General features: G+C 44.8%; 2 protein-coding genes across 4 annotated transcripts in view; one reads left to right on the top strand and one right to left on the bottom strand.

The window, feature by feature from the left end:
• Nucleotides 1–2,252: 2,252 nt before the first annotated feature.
• POP5 (POP5 homolog, ribonuclease P/MRP subunit) lies at nt 2,253–6,963 on the top strand. The gene is made up of 5 exons (XM_002928882.4): nt 2,253–2,410; nt 2,496–2,638; nt 4,156–4,305; nt 4,485–4,568; nt 4,671–6,963. Exons 1-5 carry the CDS (start codon nt 2,391–2,393, stop codon nt 4,781–4,783), a joined length of 510 nt encoding a protein of 169 aa, XP_002928928.1. The 5' UTR covers nt 2,253–2,390; the 3' UTR covers nt 4,784–6,963.
• Nucleotides 6,794–19,164, bottom strand: part of RNF10 (ring finger protein 10) — a 34,598-nt gene continuing 22,227 nt past the window's right edge. For 2 of the 3 annotated variants that reach the window (XM_034672335.1, XM_034672338.1), the window contains 11 exons: nt 18,155–18,315; nt 16,646–16,771; nt 16,141–16,402; nt 15,795–15,928; nt 14,655–14,772; nt 14,349–14,450; nt 12,787–12,942; nt 10,709–10,809; nt 7,966–8,023; nt 7,712–7,870; nt 6,794–7,076 (listed from right to left, as the gene is read on the bottom strand). In XM_034672335.1, the coding sequence (XP_034528226.1) occupies nt 7,000–7,076; nt 7,712–7,870; nt 7,966–8,023; nt 10,709–10,809; nt 12,787–12,942; nt 14,349–14,450; nt 14,655–14,772; nt 15,795–15,928; nt 16,141–16,402; nt 16,646–16,771; nt 18,155–18,315 (1,454 nt within the window). In that variant the 3' untranslated portion in view covers nt 6,794–6,999. The remainder of the gene's footprint in view (nt 7,077–7,711; nt 7,871–7,965; nt 8,024–10,708; nt 10,810–12,786; nt 12,943–14,348; nt 14,451–14,654; nt 14,773–15,794; nt 15,929–16,140; nt 16,403–16,645; nt 16,772–18,154; nt 18,316–19,164) is intronic. The other variant, XM_034672336.1, reaches the window with a different exon arrangement.

The raw sequence follows: 19,164 nt of genomic DNA, 5'->3' as shown, positions 1-19,164 counted from the left end.
TTTCTCTTCTCCGCGCACAACGGGCCTCTGACGCCCCCTGCTGGCCAAAGGGGGACGCGGGCGAGACTGTTTTTGGATGAGGAGAAAGCGTAGACACAAGTCCCTGAGTAGGGCCACTGGCCTCCGGCCTCACGGGCTCCCCGCTTCCCCTCCTCCCCTTCCTTCATCGGCATCCCTTTTTTAAGGTGGCAAAGAGTTGAGAGATGGGAAAATTGAAGATTCATTCCAGACTTTGCAAATACTTGGCCTCCCTTCATGGACCTCAAAGGGCCAGCCATTTCTACGATTCTACAAATACGGATGGGTACAAAAACCAAGTCACAAAGCTGTGCACCAGCTTGCTGGGTATAACAAAAAAAAAAAACAAAAAAAAACAAAACAAAAAAACAAACAAACCTGGAACTAATCTGAATGTCTATCATGGGAATATTTATGAATTTAGCCTTGTTATATCCAAACAGTGCAATACTGTGCAGCTGAAAAGTAACATTGCAGAACGGTTGACATGAAAACGTAGTCAAACAAGAATGAATCTTACAGACGTTATGTTGAGCAAAAGGAGACCCACACACACACAGAAACATGTTGTTGGATTTTTATATAAAGTTCAAGAACAGAGGCGCCTGGGTGGCTCAGTTAGTTAAGCAGCCGCCTTCAGCTTAGGTCAGGATCCCAGACCCAGCCCTGAATCCGGCGCCCTGCTCAGCCGGGAACCTGCTTCTCCCTCTCCCTTTGCCCCTCCCCCCTTCTTGTGCTCGCGTTCTCTCTCTCAAATAAATTTAAAAAACAAAATCTTTAAAAATAAAGTTCAAGAACAGGCAAAGCTGATCTTACCATGATAGAAGTCAAAACAGAGGCTACTTCTGGGAAGGTTCTGACGGGAAGACAGCAAGGAGCCTTCTTGGGTGTGGAAATGCTCCCTATTAGTTTGGGTGGTAGTTACAAAAGTCTACACATATGTAAAAAATTCATTGAGCCTTACACTTAATATGTACTTTATGCATAGTAGACCTCAACAATTCAGTTGTAAAAAAGAAAAAAAAAAAAAAAGATAGCGGGGCGCCTGGGTGGCACAGCGGTTAAACGTCTGCCTTCGGCTCAGGGCGTGATCCCGGCGTTATGGGATCGAGCCCCACATCAGGCTCCTCCGGTAGGAGCCTGCTTCTTCCTCTCCCACTCCCCCTGCTTGTGTTCCCTCTCTCGCTGGTTGTCTCTATCTCTGTCAAATAAATAAATAAAATCTTAAAAAAAAAAAAAGCAAAAAAAAGTGCTAAACAGTTTGATCCTATTAATAATAAGAAAATAAAAGAAAAATAAAATTTACATAGAGCAGCAGTTCTAAGTTTGTTGTCTCAGGATCCCTTTATGTTGTTAAATTATTGAGGATCCCAAAGAGCTATTGTTTTTATAGGATACACTGATACTTATCGTGGATATTAAAACTGAGAAATGCAAAGATTCCAAGTAAATAGAGCAAAATACAACTGAGAAGTGTTTAAAACGCAACACAAAAATTCCATTAGCCATCAGAGTGATAATGTCATCACATGTCACAGTCTCTGGAAAACTTTACTGTCTACTCTGAGAAAGTGAAAAAGGCAAATAACATCTTAGTATTATTATGAAAGTAATTTGACATTGGGGACACCTGGAAAGAGTCTCAGAAAACCCAGCGGTCCCTGGACCTCACTTTGAGGCCCGCTGGCATCTCTCGATGCTGAGATTATAATTTATTTTTATTTCCTTCTTTGTACTTTTCTGTTTGAAAAAAAAAAGTAAAATGTAACAACCACGCATTGTTTTTGCAAAAGCCGAGGCGGTACCGGTTCCCGTAAGACTGTTGAAAGACCCAAACAGTAATAATATATGTAGCTGTGCGAAAAAATTAAACCGAGCTCCAACCTGAAACTAAGGGTCCGATTTCCCGTGTCAATCCTGAGCGTGTAAATGCAGGGCCTTGCCCTTAAAAGTTCTGCCGTCTAGCTTAGGGAGCGAATGTAAGTGCATACACAACTTTATTGCAAGGTAATAGAAGCTAAATATCCCGAGAGCCCCAAATGCAGCGGCTGCATCCTACACATAATTGCAAACTCTGGCATGTTGCAGAAACACCCATCGCAACCATACGCCACTCGATCGCGGATCTCCACCCCCAAACACCTAACTCAGCGTGGCTGTCAGCAGGACGCACGCGCTCTACAAACGTAGAGGGAGGCAGGGCTTAAAGGAGACAGACACTGGGTTCGGCCTACCAACCCTCTAGCCCCGCCCTCTTACCCCGCTTCTCTCTCTGAGCGGTTGCAAGACTGCGGAGGGTAATTTCCCATTGGCCGCCAGTAAAACGGCTGATTTCCGGTTTGGCCGCAGGGCCGCAGGGCGCCGAGGCCGCCATGGTGCGGTTCAAGCATAGGTAAGGACCCCCTGCCCGACAGCCGCTACGCTGCCGGGTCCCCGCGGCCTCGGCCCCGCGCTCACTTCTCTGCTACCCGCCTCAGGTACCTGCTCTGCGAAGTGGTGTCTGATGACCCCCGCTGCCGCCTGAGTCTTGAGGACCGAGTGCTGGGAGGCCTCATACGGGACACGATCGCCCGCGTGCACGGGACTTTCGGCGCAGCCTCCTGCTCCATCGGCTTCGCGGGTGCGAGGGTGCTGGGGAGCTAGGCGGACGGCGGGATTGGGAGGGAACAGGGGCCGAAGGAGGAAGAAAGAAAGGGCGCGAGTGACCGCAGGAGCTTCCAAACCCGATACACAGTCCTCGCTGTACAGTATCGTCCTCGGTGCCTGAGCCCGAGTCTGAACGAGTCCGAGGTTAGGCGGAGAGCTAAAAGCAGAAGGCAGTGGCACTTTGGACAAAAATCTACTTTACCTATTTCATGTGTGTATGTTGGGGATTGTGATTGAATTGAGCAGGATAATGAATTAAATGGGGGAAGCCGTGTATAGTTCCGAGTTACTTGGTTACATTGACATCCCATGGGGAAAAAATTGTCAAAATTATCCCTGAAAAGCCCTTAATAGAGCAGATGAAATACAGAACCCACCACCGTATGTAAATGAGGAAGAGGATTCTTCTGACAGGCACGATATTTTTTTTTAAGTGTGTTTTACGATTTTATTTTAAGATTGTATTTATTGGAGAGACAGCCAGAGAGAGCAGGAGCAGGGAGGAGAGGGAGAAGCAGGCTGCCCGTTGAGCAGGGAGCCTGACACAGGGTTCCATCCCAGGACCCTGGGATCATGATCTGAGTGAAGGCAGATGCTTAACCGACTGAGCCACCCAGACTCCCCTAGCCACGCTATTTAGTATTTAAATTCATTACCTCTTTTACCCTTTGCTTAAAATTGAATACTGGAGAATTACATGCACATAGGTACGCACACTTACATTGGGTCATTCTCTGCCTCTTCAAGAACCTACAGAGTCAGTTGCAATAGAACCTGTTTCTCGGGGCGCCTGGGTGGCACAGCGGTTAAGCGTCTGCCTTTGGCTCAGGGCGTGATCCCGGCGTTATGGGATCGAGCCCCACATCAGGCTCCTCCGCTATGAGCCTGCTTCTTCCTCTCCCACCCCCCTGCTTGTGTTCCCTCTCTCGCTGGCTGTCTCTATCTCTGTCGAATAAATAAATAAAATCTTAAAAAAAAAAAAAAAAAACCTGTTTCTCAGGGGGCACCTGGGTGGCTCAGTCCCTTAAGCATCTGTTTTTGGCTCAGGTCATGATCCCATACTCCTGGGATTGAGCCTGGGGCTCCCTGCTCACCAGGAACCTGCTTCTCCCTTTCCCTCTGCCTGCTGCTCCCCCTGCTTGTGCTGTCAAATAATAAAATCTTAAAAAACAAAACAAAAAACCTGTTAAGCCAAGGGCATCTCTGCCAGTCCCAACCCCATTTGTCAGCTGATCAGTGAATTAGAAGAGCATTTAAAATATTTAAAATTCCAAATTCATTTACCAGTTCCAAGTGGTGTGCAAAGCCCTGGTGTGGTTTATCCCTTTTCCTTAAGTGGTCTGTCCTAAGGTTTTTTTCCCTTCAGAGATTTGTTTTTACTCACTGATGTATCCCAAGTGCCACTGCCTGGCACATTGTAGACTCTCGCTTACTCCTAAGATTTGTAAATGAATCCAGAGTTTCCTAAAAATTTTTTTTTCCCTGCTGTAGTGCGATACCTCAATGCCTATACCGGAATAGTGCTACTTCGATGCCGGAAGGAATTCTACCAACTTGTGTGCTCAGCTCTTCCTTTCATCACATACTTGGAGAACAAAGGACACCGTTACCCGTGTTTCCTCAACACCTTACACGTGGGAGGTAGGGGTGCATGTGGTGTGGTTGCTGATTTTCAATAGTAACAGGTCCAGGGGTCAGTCTTGACAGGCAGGTGGGTCTTCCTGCTGTCTTGCCAAGAACAGGCTTTCACCTAGCTGGGAAAGTCTTTGAGGCAGGCACCTGTCACGAGCAATTGACCATAGAGCTCTTCCATGTGCCAGGTACAATTAGAACATGTCAGAAGTTCCTGATAAACTACAACAGGAGACAGCTGTTGATGCTGTTGCAGAACTGCACTGAGGAAGGTAAGCAGCATTAGCCCCGTGCCCGCTGAGCAGTACTAGCCTGGCTGGGTGCGAGCTTCCTCCCCCAGAGACCTTTCATCCCTGCTCTGCCTGCCTTTGCAGAACGGGAAGCCATCCAGAAGTCTGTCACCAGAAGCTGTTTGCTAGAGGAGAGGTCAGATGAGGAGGAGCTTTCAGACAGTGGCGGCGAGGGGGCTGCCGAAGCAATGGAGTGAACCCCTCTGCAGGTTGTGCTGGGCCTGAGATTCAGGGCCCTCTTGTTGAAACAGGACATTCTGGGAGGCAGCAGCGTCCGGTAGTTTGCCACACTGGATGACTACCGACCACAGGCCAAGGTTATCAGCTCCAAATGGAGGACCTGTTCACCTTTACCAGTGCTGCCTGGTTACGTGGTTCTGCAGGTGGTGAACCCCCAGTAGTTACGTCTCTGTATCTAATTGCCTGGCTGAGAGTAGGTTTAATAAATGTATTTGGCGGGGTTCCTGGGGGACTCAGTTAAGCATTCGACTCTTGGTTTTGTCATGATCTCACAATCATGGGATTGAGCCCCGAGTCGGGCTCTGTGCTCAGCATTCAGGCTCCTTCGGATTCTTTCTCCCTCTCCCCATCTCGGGCTCTATCTCTCTCTCTCAAAGTCTTTTTATTACGATGTTACTCACCACACGGTACATCATTAGCTTCACTCAAAATCTTAAAAAAAATAAATGTACTCGGGTTCTGTAGCATTTAGTATATTTGAGAAGCTCAAGCTTGGCCAGGTCTCCTTCCCCCTCTATCCCTGGCCTCAGTGGGAAGACTGGCTCCCAATGAATGATGCTAGATGTACAGCCTCCCACTTGAGGCCTTGTGCCCCGACCCCTAGGTTGAACCCTAAGCAATCCAGGTTGAGTAGAAGTATTAGTGAGACATGGCAACTGAACTGACACGAATCTATAGCTGGTCTCCATATTGACCCACGGGTCCTTAAAAATACCAGATTGCTTACCAATCCTTAGGTAACAGGATAACAAACACAGTTATTGCATTTTTCTTTTGGGCGGGGGGGGGACAGACATACACAAAACCTGGCCTTGCCTGACATTGCAAACCCAAGCAACAGCTGCCAACTTCCTGTAGTTTTCTTTAGTTTGGCCCTTCTCTGTCGTCTCCCCCCTGCTGGGCCACCGAAGAGGAGTGACACTGCCACACTCAGAGAGGTTACGAGGGTTTGGATCCACTACTTAATAATGACATTTCTAGGATGTGTTTTCTTGTATAACGAAACATGTTATTCAAAGTCCCTTATACATTTAACAAAGATCAGTAATGTTTGCTTCAACATGTCCCCTCATTTTCAGGGCTGAAACACCCTCATGCACCCAGGACAGTTCCTGTCCCAGGATTTCTGAACTCTTAAGAATGACAGGTAAAGCTAAGCCCAATTCAAGAACCCCTCAGGCCTGACACTAGGAAGGACACTGCCCCATGACGGCAGAGTGCCCAAGCTCGAGGTAGCTGTTACTTTAACCTATGTAAGAAGTGTGTCTAACCTGTGATGAACTTTAAAAAACCAGAAGGCTCACATTGCTTGTGCAGGTGATTTATTGCAACTATTTGCCTTCACATTCTATTATACCTAAAGGTCACTTTATTAAGCAGCAAAATAATTCACATCACTCAAATCCCGCTCAAAGCAAGGCAGAGACTGCTCTAGACAACAGGGAGGCCGTGGGTACCACCACTGCTTTCAAAGCTGCCCGGCTCTGCCTCCAGGTGCGCCAGACTCCTCTGCTCCTACAACTCAGGCCGCTCACTCGGAACAAGCTTCATCTAACGGCTGCAGGTTCCAGGGCTGCTTTAGTGACAATTACAGCTTTCCTTGCCAAATGAGCCACATGCAAGATGTAAAACCCTCTAGCACATAGGTAAGCAACGCAGCCTGGCCATTTCTCAGAAGAAAAACTGAGATTCAAAATTCCTAAATCCATTTTATTCCCATCCTCTGTTTTTTTTTAACAAGAGGAAAACTAAACAGGAAAGACTCAACTATTTTTAAAAGACACACTGAGCGGTGTGTTGAAACCATGATGCCCTGAAATGTTGTCAGCAGGGCAGTGCTAGAACACTCTGGGCTGCTCCAAGGGATAGTGAAGGGACTCAAACTTATTTGGGTTGAGAAAAACTAATTATACATGGGTCAAAAAGACTAACCCTGATGATAAACTAAAAATCGTGGCAGGAAGAGATCTCGTGTCAATACTTTATTTTGGTGTAAAGACAGGAAGCTGGAAAATACACTGTATTTAAAATTTTCTTGGTTCCCCCTCACGCTGTGGAAACCCCCTCCCCCCAGAGCTAATCTGTTCAAACTCAAATACTTAAAAATTACAGCAGCAAAACAAAAGCACAGAAAAAAGAAAACCAGATGGAGAAGGTAGCCGGGACAGTAGTGTCACTTGGTGTGGACGACTGAGGTGCTGAAGAGGAGCTTTTGTTTCTGTTTTTTTCTTTTCTTTCCTCCTTTCTCTTCTAAATGGAAACACAAAAAGAGCTTAGTTTTGAGTGCCATCCCCTTGCCCCCAACCAGTTTTCACTCCTGAGAGTCCCAGAAGTGGCAGCGAAGGTTCTAGGACGAGGACCGCCTGGATCGATACCAGTCCTTGCGTGCTCCAGGCATTTGTCTGGGCAAGTCCCTTTACGTCCCTAGACCCATTTCCTCATCTGCTCTACCTGGGATAGTTCTACCCATTTAATTCAGTTGTGCAGAGAATAAAAAGAGCACAATGCTGATCACAGAGAAGGCACACCATAAATGCTAGTGTTCTCACCTAACTGAATAACCACAGAGTGGCGTGGGCTTCAAACCCGACTTCTCCATCTATTAGCCACCCTCTACCAAACTCAGGATTCTAAAATCTACTCTCCACTACTATTTCTTAGAAGGGAAAAAATAAAGAGTTTTTCAGAATTTCACAACCAGGCCTCAAGAATTAATGTGGGGTGGCAAAAAGGTCCTATCTGACAAACCAAAGGAACTATTAGCCGACACTAGCACGTGAACCTACAGGCTCAGAGAAAAATGCCTGACTAATCAGTGATGTCTGCCACTGGATCCAGGTGGGAATGACAACCCTGTACCGAGCACTCCATCTCTTTGCCTTTACCAGAGAGGGGATCTGAAGTAGCTGGTGTGTCCAGTTTCATGAAGGCTGCTTCAATAGCTTGGCTGAAGGAATTCTGGAAACTGGGCACAGGAACACGGTCTGAATTATCACTCTCCCCATCACTGTCCACAGGAGCGGGAGGAACTAAGCTGTTTTCATCTATAAAATGCCAGTGTTACAATTTGAGACGATTCTAGAGATTTCGACTTTCTGAAAGGGACCAAATTCCCCCTCCAACAGAAGGTCATTCTCACCTTTTTTTGGAGCAGTTTTGGGCCACACATCTGCTTTTGCTTTTCCAACCCTCAGCATCTGCCAAAATGGGAAAGGGGAGAGAAGAATTTAAGCAACCAGTCCAATTTCTTTTCCAGACTTACGTCTTGACACTAACTGGCTAGGAGAACAAAGAACTATCACCTCTGGAAAAAAGGATTTTCCAGGTACTTTTTTCCTCAACATACCATTTCGGTCATGTTCTCTATATCCTGACCAGCAGAACTAGCAGTGAAACTCCCGAAGAGGAAGAGCACAGGCTGTTCTGTTGGCTAGGAAACAGGTAAGGAATAGTGCAGAGACAGCACAAGAGGTTCTTACTCTGACTCTTCAAGTTGGGAATCCTGACTGTGCCCCATTCCCCTCTTCTGATAAGTTTTCCTGCTCTTCTTGGGACCCCTAAAAACATAAACCTCTTGGAATAAGCAATTTTAAAATGAACCACCTGGCTATTGAACTCCAGTTACTTAAGGCCAAGAAAAGCAGAATAAATTTAACTTTATCCTGAAACTGCTTCAACAGCCTTCATTACCCTTCAGTCTTTGCCTTTCCAATGGCTCCTTAATTAACTTTTACATCCAGCCATAGACCAAGTTCCTCCATGTAGAGCAAAATTAGAATGATCCCTCCTGCCCCTGAATGAGGAACTCTTTTATCTCATCTGGCCAAGGCCAGCTTCTTAATTATTGAGGGCCAGTGTGAGTCCTACTGCCATGCTCGAAACGGGGGGAATTTTATTCCTGGAAAAATACCAAGAGACAAGCCCTACAAGATTCAAGTAGGAATGCCTTGTCCTAAAGTGAGGTACGATATTCAAACGTAGCTGGACTGGCAGAGGTTGATTTCAATAAGTAACCTTCCTTTATCACGTACCACTTTGATGATCTCTTCCCTTGGTCTCTGGGAGTTTGGGATCCAAATAATATGGCATCTGAATCACCTTACTCTTAAAAGGTCATTAAAATACCTATCACCTGTGTTTTATTCTTGCCAGAAATGTTTAAATGTTTAACCCGAATCTACTCATGAAAAAAGAAACCAACAAATCCAAACTATAGGACTCTATATATACAACAACTGGCCTGGATGCTTCAAAAATATCCATGGCATAGGAAGAAGAAGAAAAAAAAGAGAGAGAGAGAGAGACTAGAGAAACTGTTATAGATCAAAGGAGACTACAGAGACTTGACAAATACATTCAATGAGCAATCTTTGGACCTGACTGAAAACAATACAGGACCCTTGAGACAAATGGAGAAACAGAAATACATACTACATGAGGTATTCAATCAGATGAATTTCTTTGATGTGGTCATGACAACTGTGGTTATACAGAAGAACTGTCTTTTGGGGGGCCACTTATCTCATATTTGGTGGTAAACTGTCATTCATGAGGTCTATAGCTTATTTTCAACATAATAAAACAGTAAAAAGAGAAAGCAAATACAGCAAAATGCTAACAACTGGTGAAAGGTAAAAGCATTCATTATGCTATTCCTTTAACACTTGTTAAGTTTGAAGCTGCTCACCATTTAATGCCGAAAAAAACGCAATGGCAATAAAACCTAGTTTAAAAAAACAACTTGAGCATTTGACATAACTCCTGGAGCCACCCGCGTAACTCTCACCTCTGAAGCCTGCCAGTTAATATTCAGGATTGCTCTCAATTTTTTCTTCCTCCTTGACTTCAGGACTCTCCTTACCAAAGTCCAATTCCTGCTTATTTCTCAGCACACACTGCCATTTGTTGTGAGAAACATCCATTATCACCTGCTCTAAAGAGCTGTTAAGCTAATGATTCCAAACAAGCCCCGAAGAAGTTAATACTAACTTCTCAAGGGGGTGCTTGGCAAGCTGTCCATCCATCTTCCTTAGTACCTCAATGCAGGAATGCTGAATGTTGGTTTGTTCTTTTGAAGATTAATAAAGTGATCTGACATCCTTTTGCCTCATGCATCCAAGAGCACAAGCTGGGTCACCAGCAGCTCTACCAGAGCCATCCGAGGAAATTAGCCAGGGTTCTTGTTCCTGCTGCGTTTGCTCAAACCCACACGGTCTGAGATGCGGAAACAGGGCCTCAGTATGTGCCACCGGTGTTTGCATCAGTACGCGGAAGGATACAGGCCTCAGTTAATTGGATTAAGCGAACTTCCTTGAATGGGTCATCCAAGAAACCTACCTTAATGCTAACTTGTTGTACATAAAACAAAAATACTTCAATTATTGTGGGGGAGGGGGGATCTGACAGCAAGTGTCACTAACCTAGTGTTCCTCTAACCCAGCTGCCTAAGAAAACTGGTCTGGCTAGTTATAGGACAACCAAGACAACCTTTCCCTTCCCAAAGTGAAGAGGAATGGTTTATTATATGTAACAGATACACACTACCTGAATCCAAGGTCCTAGAACTAGGAAGCATCTAAAACTGACTGATGTCTCCCCAGCCTCTAGAACAGTGCTCAGTATCCAAGTATCTAATGATTTATTAAATAACTGAAGCTCTGATTCTCCCTCAGCTACTCTTTGCCTCTTTCCTTGGTAAGTCTATGCAATAACATCTGAGACTAAATCCATGAGAGTTCTTTAAAAAGCTTTCCATGATTATTACCATCCATGCAACATTAGCCTGTAAATCTCTCCTTCACCAATGGAAAGATTTCCAGAAAGAACAAGCAGCAGAGTTCATGTTAGATACCCTTGGGCTGTTTTACAAGCAAAAGATTTACCTGGGCAAAGGAAGGGAAGGGAGAGTCTTCTTCCAGACTCCCAACGCAGAATGAAGGACTGCCCTGACTGGCAGTGGGTGACAGAGGGGTCAGCAGAAAGTCTGAAAGGAAACCAGAGACCTGATTATGTAAGTCAAGCTCCAAAGAGCTAGTCTGTTCTTAACAAGAGAGAAAAGATAACCCTGAATCAGGTCTGGATAATTACCAGCCCCACCTCAAAAAGCAAACCTAATCCAATTTCAACTCTGCCATGTTCTTATAAAGTCAAGAACACGGTCCACTATTCACACTAGTGATCTAGGGAGAGAAAAGTGTAGTAGTCACAGTAATACTAGAAAGCATGGCAGCATCTATTCCCACACTAAGAAAAATTTACAAAGCAGCTGACTCTCCGGGCCTAGGTACTGGGGACTGTCATGGACTAGTTTTATGTGAATGAAAAAGTTCCAAGAAAAAGATAAAATGTAATCAGGTCAGCCTTTATGTTCCGGCTGATGTCTCTGACCTGGGGATATTCAGTGAGAATACAAAACAAACACACACACACACACACACACACACACACACACAAATCTAGTATGAAGATGCAAGCTTTTCCTTGGTACTCCCTAGGTAACAGTCGTCTCCAACCTTTCTGACCTAGAGTTGAGCATTTCCCACAGATCGACCCACTGTCCTATCACTGCTAGGAGGGAAGGGCCTATTCACTCTCCCAGTAGCAGAGCCTTCCGCAGTCAGCCAGGACTATTTAGTACTTTCATTCCTAGCACCATCCAACAGCTCTTGCCTAAGTACATTAAAGCCCATTCCTTAGAAAAGCTAGTATGTGAAAGCACACACACACCATTTTTATATCCTAGATAATGTAGTCAATGTTCTGCCATATTCCTCTGTATAGCAGCTCTCTTCTTAAACTAGAGCATAATGTTCGTGCGCATGGCCCTCAAGATGCAGGTTCCAGTCACATTCCTGTCACTAAGCCCCTGCCTTAGCCTCAGGCTCCTAATTTGCAAAGTGACAGGCATATAATCATGAGAGAGTCACCAAGAGTTTTAAATATTCTGCTCTGGACATTTTATTAAAACGGCTGGCAAAGAAATAAACTTTAATTATCAAAAACTATCAGCCAGGTGGATGAAGATCAGAAAAGATAGCTCTTTAAAATCATAATTAACTCTTAAATGTTTAATTCCCTGACACATTAATACATTCTCTCTACATAAGAAAAAAAGTATCTTTAGAAGGCTAAAGCCCCTTTGAACAACCTCTGAATCCTCACTCCCTAAAGTAAAACACCATTACCAGTGTAGAACATAATCTCAGTATTTTTCTACACATTTAGATATATAAACCCATAATGAAATGCTATTTTTTATGTTTTTCTTTTAAAATCCACAAATGTGGGATGCCTGGTTGGCTCAGTTGGTAGAGTATATAACTTAATCTCAGGGTCATGAGTTCAAATCCCATGTCTGGCATGGAGCCTACTTAAAAAAATGAAATAAAACCCACAAGTGGTATCATATTTTGTCTTGTTCTACAACCTCCCTTTATCTTAAAGGTCCACCCATTAGTTCATGAAGACAGCTATTACCCTCTTCAATAGATGTAAAGTATTTCACAGTATAAATACCATACAATCCAGCCGTTAACTTACCACCAGGCTTCACGGGCTTCCCCTCCCCCCCCATTATAAACAATGCTACAGTAAGGAGACATGTACAAAGATGCTTAAGCATACAAGGGGATTATATCACAGGTACAAGCTAGAAATAAAACAGCTCGGCTACAGGGAAGAATCTAAGTTTAACTGGCTTGCCATATGAACTGCCTTGAGGTTTTGCGATTTTTTAAGAAAACAGCAGGGTACAAAGTAGTCAGTACAGCCAGTAAGAAAGGTGAATCAAATGGCAAAAATCTGACGTATTTCAGGAATATATTAACTACCCAAAGTAATGTTAGTCATTGAAAGATCCCACCATGCTAAGTAGGTCAGAGTTGTAAATTCAGACACCAGGGCTTTGCTTAAGGTCTGTGGCTGGTGGCCAACTTCATTCTTTAAATCCCAACTCATTTACCTGCTTGGGAACCTGGACTTCTGCTAAGAGGAGAAAGGGAGAGGGCACCATGGCCCTCGGTGCTGGTGGGACCCAAAGCAGAATCGGAGGTGCAGGTATAGGAATTGAAGGCAGGAAATTGCTGTAGATTCTCTAGGGGAATGTGGACTTCTGGGTCTGCAAAGAAAAGGTGAGAATGGGAGGCCCATTTAGAATATTCCTCCAATCTCTTCCAACAGTTGAAGTCAATATGAATCCCCCAAGGGTCTAAAAAAAAGGGATGTGAACAGAAGCTTTAAAACCCAAATTTAGAGGCACCAGGGTGGCTCAGCAGGTTAAGCGTCCAACTCTTGATTTCAGCTCAGGTCTTGATCTCATAGGTCTTAAGATCAATCCCACCTTGGGCTCCACCCTCAGAGGAGAGAGTCTGCTTGGGGATTCTCTCTCTCTGCCCTGCCCCATCTACCAGCCCCCCCTGCCCCGCCTGCCTGTGCATGTACTTTTTCTCTGAAATATATAAATCTTTAAAAATAATAAATAAAAATAAATTATGAATAAAACCTTTGTTCTTAGCCAGATGATAAACATGGGGCTTAATTCTATTATTCTATATACTTGTCTTTGAGTATTTCCATAATAAAAAAGGCAAAACAAAAAGCCCCTGTTCCTAGAACAGCAGTTTTTCAAACATTTGGGAAATGTGCCAAACAGCTATACAGCACTGAGACCTCAGCTATACACTTATTCTAGTTTGAGAAGTAAAAAAAAGAAATTTATTTTAGATTTTGTAAAAAATTTATTCATTTGAGACACAGAGAGCATAAGCAGCGGAGAGAGGGAAAGGGAAATGCAGACTCCCTGCTGAGCCGGAGGCCCAACACAAAGCTCGATCCCAGGACCCCACGATCATGACCTGAGCTGAAGGCAGAGGCTGAGCCACCCAGGCGCCCCAAAAAAGTAAAATTTATCTTTACCATACTATATATAGTCAAAAACAGTGAAGTCTTTTCCCTAGCTGAGGACTCAATTCTTTGTTTTCTGGAGGATAAGTAGGCCCTCATATCACACTAATCTCCTGGGTTCAATGAAGCTTATGTTGGAGCAGCAGATCAAAAGACTCGGTACTTACTGGTATGAAAATCTAACCTGCATTTACTTCCTAGTTTGTCAAGTCTTCTACTATAACAGACCCCCTTGGCAGACATGCTATGCTAGGTATAGATGTCCCCTTTAATACAAAGATGGGATCAATGTACCATCTAGAGTGCACAGGACACAATTATCCCCTAAATTCAGCAGATCTCCAATTCTCTTCCCAGAACATGTTTTTTCATCCACTACGCCAAGGATGAATTTAATCTCATCCCTTATTAAGAGCGATGAGCTTTGACTCGCATTAACCCACTTAATTCTCAAATAGGCCTATGAAGCAGGTACCCTCATGATTCACATTCAAGAGTTGAAGAAAACAAGTGGCAGGGCTGAGATGTGAACCACACAGTCTGGCTCCTGGGCCCAAGCACTGAGCCTCTCTACAATGATGCGCGGCTGTACTAGTCAACTACAGGAGCTCCTGAACTCACATTTGCCCTGTTTCTTGTTCTCCTCCATCTCAATCCTGCGCTCCCGGCGGCGTTCCTCCCGAGCCTTCTTCTGGCGCTGACGCTTCCTCTTCTCAATGTCATCTGTGGGTTGGTCAGATGGTGAGGAGGCAGACCAAGGACAACCTGGCCATTAACTCCTCCCAGGTGGACTGCATGAATGGATGGAGTGTTTCTGGAGGTCTGGAGGCTCATGATGGAGCTTCTTAGTTCCTCCCACACTGGGTTTCCAGTCAGAAGAACCTCTTAACCCCACTAAGAAGAGAAGCACAGTACGTGGATTCTTACCTGAGAATATCTCTAGGGTTTCCTTAGAGACCACAGGAGGCTGCAGAGCCAGTTCACAGATGCTGAACTCACAGGTGAGCGGCAGGTGAGAGAGGTATCTATGGCGCTGTCGAACGTCCTACCATGGAAAAGGGACCAAAACTCAACTAACACCGGGCCGAACGCTGAGAACAGAGATTCCCACCCCAGACAGCCAACAGTACACACACTCACACACAGCACTGGGGCTCAAAGAGTAGTACCCAAGTTATCACCACTTTGGAAAGCCAAACAGATACCGTCAATTAACATACAATAAGGTAGAATGAGCAACCAAAAGCAGTTTTTAGGTTTGTGCTGCAAATGAATAAATTGAGCCTGGTAATAAATAATCTAAAGCTGATCAGCTATTTCTGATTTTCTGGGGCCCAAACTAAGGGAGGAGAACAAGGGGAGAAAAAAAAAGTATTTGATGGCAAAAAACCTGGGATCCACAGACAGAATTAATAACTGGGAAGGCAGATAAAGCAGATTTCCCTATGAATAAAGCTTGGCCTGGAACAGTAAAAAAAAAAAAAAAAAAAATGAAGGCCATCAATTAAAGTTTAATTTTCTTTTCCATTCATTTTCTGCATGTTTGATGAAAAGTTTACGGTACTCAAAGAGTCCCTAATTTTGAGGCTTGTAACAAACTCCTCATCAACACAGGGATAACTCTCAAAGGGTAAATACTCACATATGTAAATTATCAGACAATAATTAACAGGTATCTGCTGAGCCAAAAATGTGTTTTAAGTTTGTATAACCTAGTGTAGAGCCTCCAAGAACTTTTCAATTCCTTGGACATTATTCCCAAGCCATAAGGAAAGAGAAAAACAAACTCATCTTGAATGAAAGTGGGAGACATCTATATTCCCAAGCCACAATAAATGAATCTGTGAAGCAGAGAGCAGTAGTGACTAACAGAACCCCAGCATGGTAAGGGAGCACCACTTAATCTCTAAAAACTTTGCGGGCATCATCAGTGACAAAAACAGACTTACAAATACAAAAGCTACGATCCCTGAAGGACTGGGAGCATGGGCTGGCTAAGCCCACATCATCAAAGAGAGCAGGTTGATGGCACTCTGGAACTGTGCCTCGGGGCAGGCAGGACCTTACCTCAGACATGGAGTAGCCAGCGATCTCCACCACTACTGCCGAGATCTTCTCCGGGCTCTGCTCCAGGCTGCCGTATTCCCTCACAAGGCAGCGCACGTTCACAGGGTGCAGGAACATGTGCTGCCCGTCCTCCGCTGAAGACAAGCGGCTCTCTCACACAACAGTCTTGGCCAGTCCTCAAGAGAGGGCCCCCCATACAGCTAGGCCTGCCTCTCCCCCCCAAGGCCGAAGGCACAAGAGACCCAAGCACCCACAACTCGCAGCAATACCTCCTTCTGCTAAGAGGCCAAGTCATCTTGCTGAAACCTCTCTCTGACAACCCAGCCCTCCTCTCAGGGACACTCACCTTGGTAAAAGTAGTAACAAGGAGAGCTGCTCGGGTGTGTGAAGCCTGGCTTGGTGACGGGTTCCTGCTGGCTGGACTCAGTACAAATGGTCCCCTCTCCCAGACTGTCATCTGCTAACTCTGAGTCATCACGGGCCTCAGGCTCTGGTTCAGACACTGCTTCCTCTTCCTCCACCAGAGGGAGAGCAAGAGGACGAGGAGGGCCCAGAGAACAAACTTCGGTGGTCATTTCATCAAAAGCAGACAGGTACTCTAGCACACCCTGTTGGGACGGATTCTACATCAACAGAAAGTACAAGTGGCAAAGACAGGCGCCAGAACCAAGCTCTCTGGATGTTTTTCTGAGCTGTCACATTCACTGATTTAACATCCCTGGGTAAAGAACTACTAAGCACACAGGAAATACTCCTAGCTCCCTCCTCTCCCCACAAACACCCGCGCCTACCACCTCAACAGCAGCACTGAGGAGTGGCAGCCATTTAGTCTGTAACAGGGACACACTAACCTTCCTGGGTTGAAAAACGGACTCCTTCGCCAAGGGAGCCATCAGCACCAGTTGTTCCAGAGCAGGCACGACACCAAGGACCTCCCTTCTGCTTTCAGTCAATCCTGACAGAGCCTCTTCCCGAGTCTAGACCACGAGAGAGAAGACCAGAGAAAGCTAAGCTTCCAGGAACACTGAGTTTGGCAAGGGCTTACAATGGACTCTTTCGATAGGAGCATAAGTTAAAAGGCAACAAGACCCAATGGGAAGAGTGCTCCCATCCCCCCTTGCTGCTTTTTCTCTGTAGCATTCATTTCATCTAATCCTATATATTTTGATTATTTATTTTGACTATTTTCAATTGCCAGGGGTGCCTGGATTTTAAGTACTTAAAATCCTCAATCTTTAAAGGAAACCGGGAACAAAATGCACTTGGTATCCAAAAGGGATGGTATTCTGCTTAGACTCTGTGACAGTGACCACGATAACACTACACAAAAGCTTCATGAACAAGAACACAGAACTAGTCTTCTTGCCTTCACAAGCTACACTTAAAGAGCCCCAGTGCAAGAGGCTGGAGTCTGGCCAACCCCTACCTCAACCTGGACAGCTCTCCTTCTATATAGCTTTTCTTCTCTGAAATGCATTTGAACAAATCCTCTGCATTATAGGGAAAAATAAAAATTAAATACACAGTACCCTGCTAGAGGAGGACTCAGAAAAGACAGGAATTCAAATACCAGCTTCACCTCTTATTAGTTGTATGTCCTCAAGCAAATTACCTTACCTAACCCATGACTCTATTTCCTCATCCATGAAAGGGGAAAGTTGTATCTATCACACCAGGATATAATGCTTATTAAGTGAGATAAACATAAATACAGTACCTTCGCACAGGGCCTGTGACATGCCAATCACTCAAATAAACAAGGGCTTTCATTACCTGTAATTCTCAAAACATGGTCTGAGGATGAACAACATCAAAATCACCCCAGAACTCATTAAAATGCAAATTATTATGCTTACTGAGCCCAGACTTGACTGAGTCCACCTCTCAAGGTGGAGCCCAACCACCAGGGATTCTGATGCCTATTAAAGTGTACAGAGCTTAGGAAATACTGTATTTGGGGAATTCCTGCTGCCCCGAATCCTCAGCAGACATTGTTAGGACCTGCTGGATAGGCCATACTACTTTCTCCAAAATGTCCCTCAAATAAAACATCTCTAAAAATTAAGTCAAGTGTTTTCTTAGGGAAAAAAGCCTACCTTGCTTAACTAAGAACACAGCTAATCTAACCGACTTCGGTGAATCTAATTAGCTATAAGATCATTTTAACTTCTTCCTTTCAGCTCCACTAGGTCCCCCCCAAAAAAAACCCCAAAAAAACAAAAAACACTAGGTCAGCCCTTCCCTCTCCTCACCAAATCCCAACGCAAACTGTTTTTTTTAGCCTTCCCCTGTTATCTTAAATGTGGGACCGAGGTAACTTATCCCCACCGTCCTATCCTGTTCCCAGTGCATCGTCTTACCTTGAGCTCCTGGATAGCTGCCTCAATAAAGCAGGACTCGGGAGTGTGCTTCTCCTCTGCCAGCTGCTGCTCCAGAGCTACCTTCTCTTCCTGAACTACCCGGTGCAGCACCTGCTCCTTAGAGGCCAGCAGCAACTTGGAGTACTGGCTGTGCTGTTCATCTACAGGAAGTCAGCAAGATCACAAAAATGCAACATTCAAAGCTTTGCGACCACGTGGCTACACAGGAACTTTTACACACAGCTTTTTCCCCTAAGTTGTAAAGATGGAGTAATTTAACATAGTTTTCTAAAAATATTTAACATTGACCTTAATATAAGATTTCTAACTCTGACCCCATTTTATAAGGAATCTAAGAAAACAAAGATGCAGTAAAAAATTTTGCCGAACAATATTCAATAATAACATCATCTGTTAATATCAAAAAGGCTACAACCAACCAGTTAAGTCCAATAAAAAGAAATAGTTAATGATATGATGGCGTATCATTAAAGAGAATTTTGCAGACATTAAAAATGGTTTTCTGGAGGGGTGCCTGGGTGGCACAGCAGTTAAGCGTCTGCCTTCGGCTCAGGGCGTGATCCTGGCGTTATGGGATCAAGCCCCACATCAGGCTCCTCCGCTATGAGCCTGCTTCTTCCTCTCCCACTCCCCCTGCTTGTGTTCCCTCTCTCACTGGCTGTCTCTATCTCTGTCAAATAAATAAATAAAATCTTTAAAAAAAAAAAAAAAGGTTTTCTGGGGCACCCGGCTGGCAGTGTTGGGAGAGCACATGACTCTTGATCTTCGGGTCGTGTATTTGAGCTCTATGTTGGATGTAGAGATTACTTAAAATAAAAATAAGTAGGGGTGCCTGGGTGGTACAGCGGTTAAGCGTCTGCCTTCGGCTCAGGGCGTGATCCCGGCGTTATGGGATCGAGCCCCACATCAGGCTCCTCCGCTATGAGCCTGCTTCTTCCTCTCCCACTCCCCCTGCTTGTGTTCCCTCTCTCACTCTGTCTCTATCTCTG

This window comes from Ailuropoda melanoleuca, chromosome 12 (assembly GCF_002007445.2).
Source record: "Ailuropoda melanoleuca isolate Jingjing chromosome 12, ASM200744v2, whole genome shotgun sequence".
Lineage (NCBI taxonomy): Eukaryota > Metazoa > Chordata > Mammalia > Carnivora > Ursidae > Ailuropoda > Ailuropoda melanoleuca.
Note: the sequence above shows the minus strand (reverse complement) of the source record. Positions and strands in the feature narration are given on the sequence as shown.

Bases quoted from the DNA above. Each gene is read 5' to 3' on its own strand.
- POP5 (XM_002928882.4), top strand. From the start codon at position 2,391: ATGGTGCGGTTCAAGCATAG. The intron at 2,411-2,495 runs GTAAGGACCCCC...TACCCGCCTCAG, and splicing joins ATGGTGCGGTTCAAGCATAG to GTACCTGCTCTGCGAAGTGG. The intron at 2,639-4,155 runs GTGCGAGGGTGC...TCCCTGCTGTAG, and splicing joins CTGCTCCATCGGCTTCGCGG to TGCGATACCTCAATGCCTAT.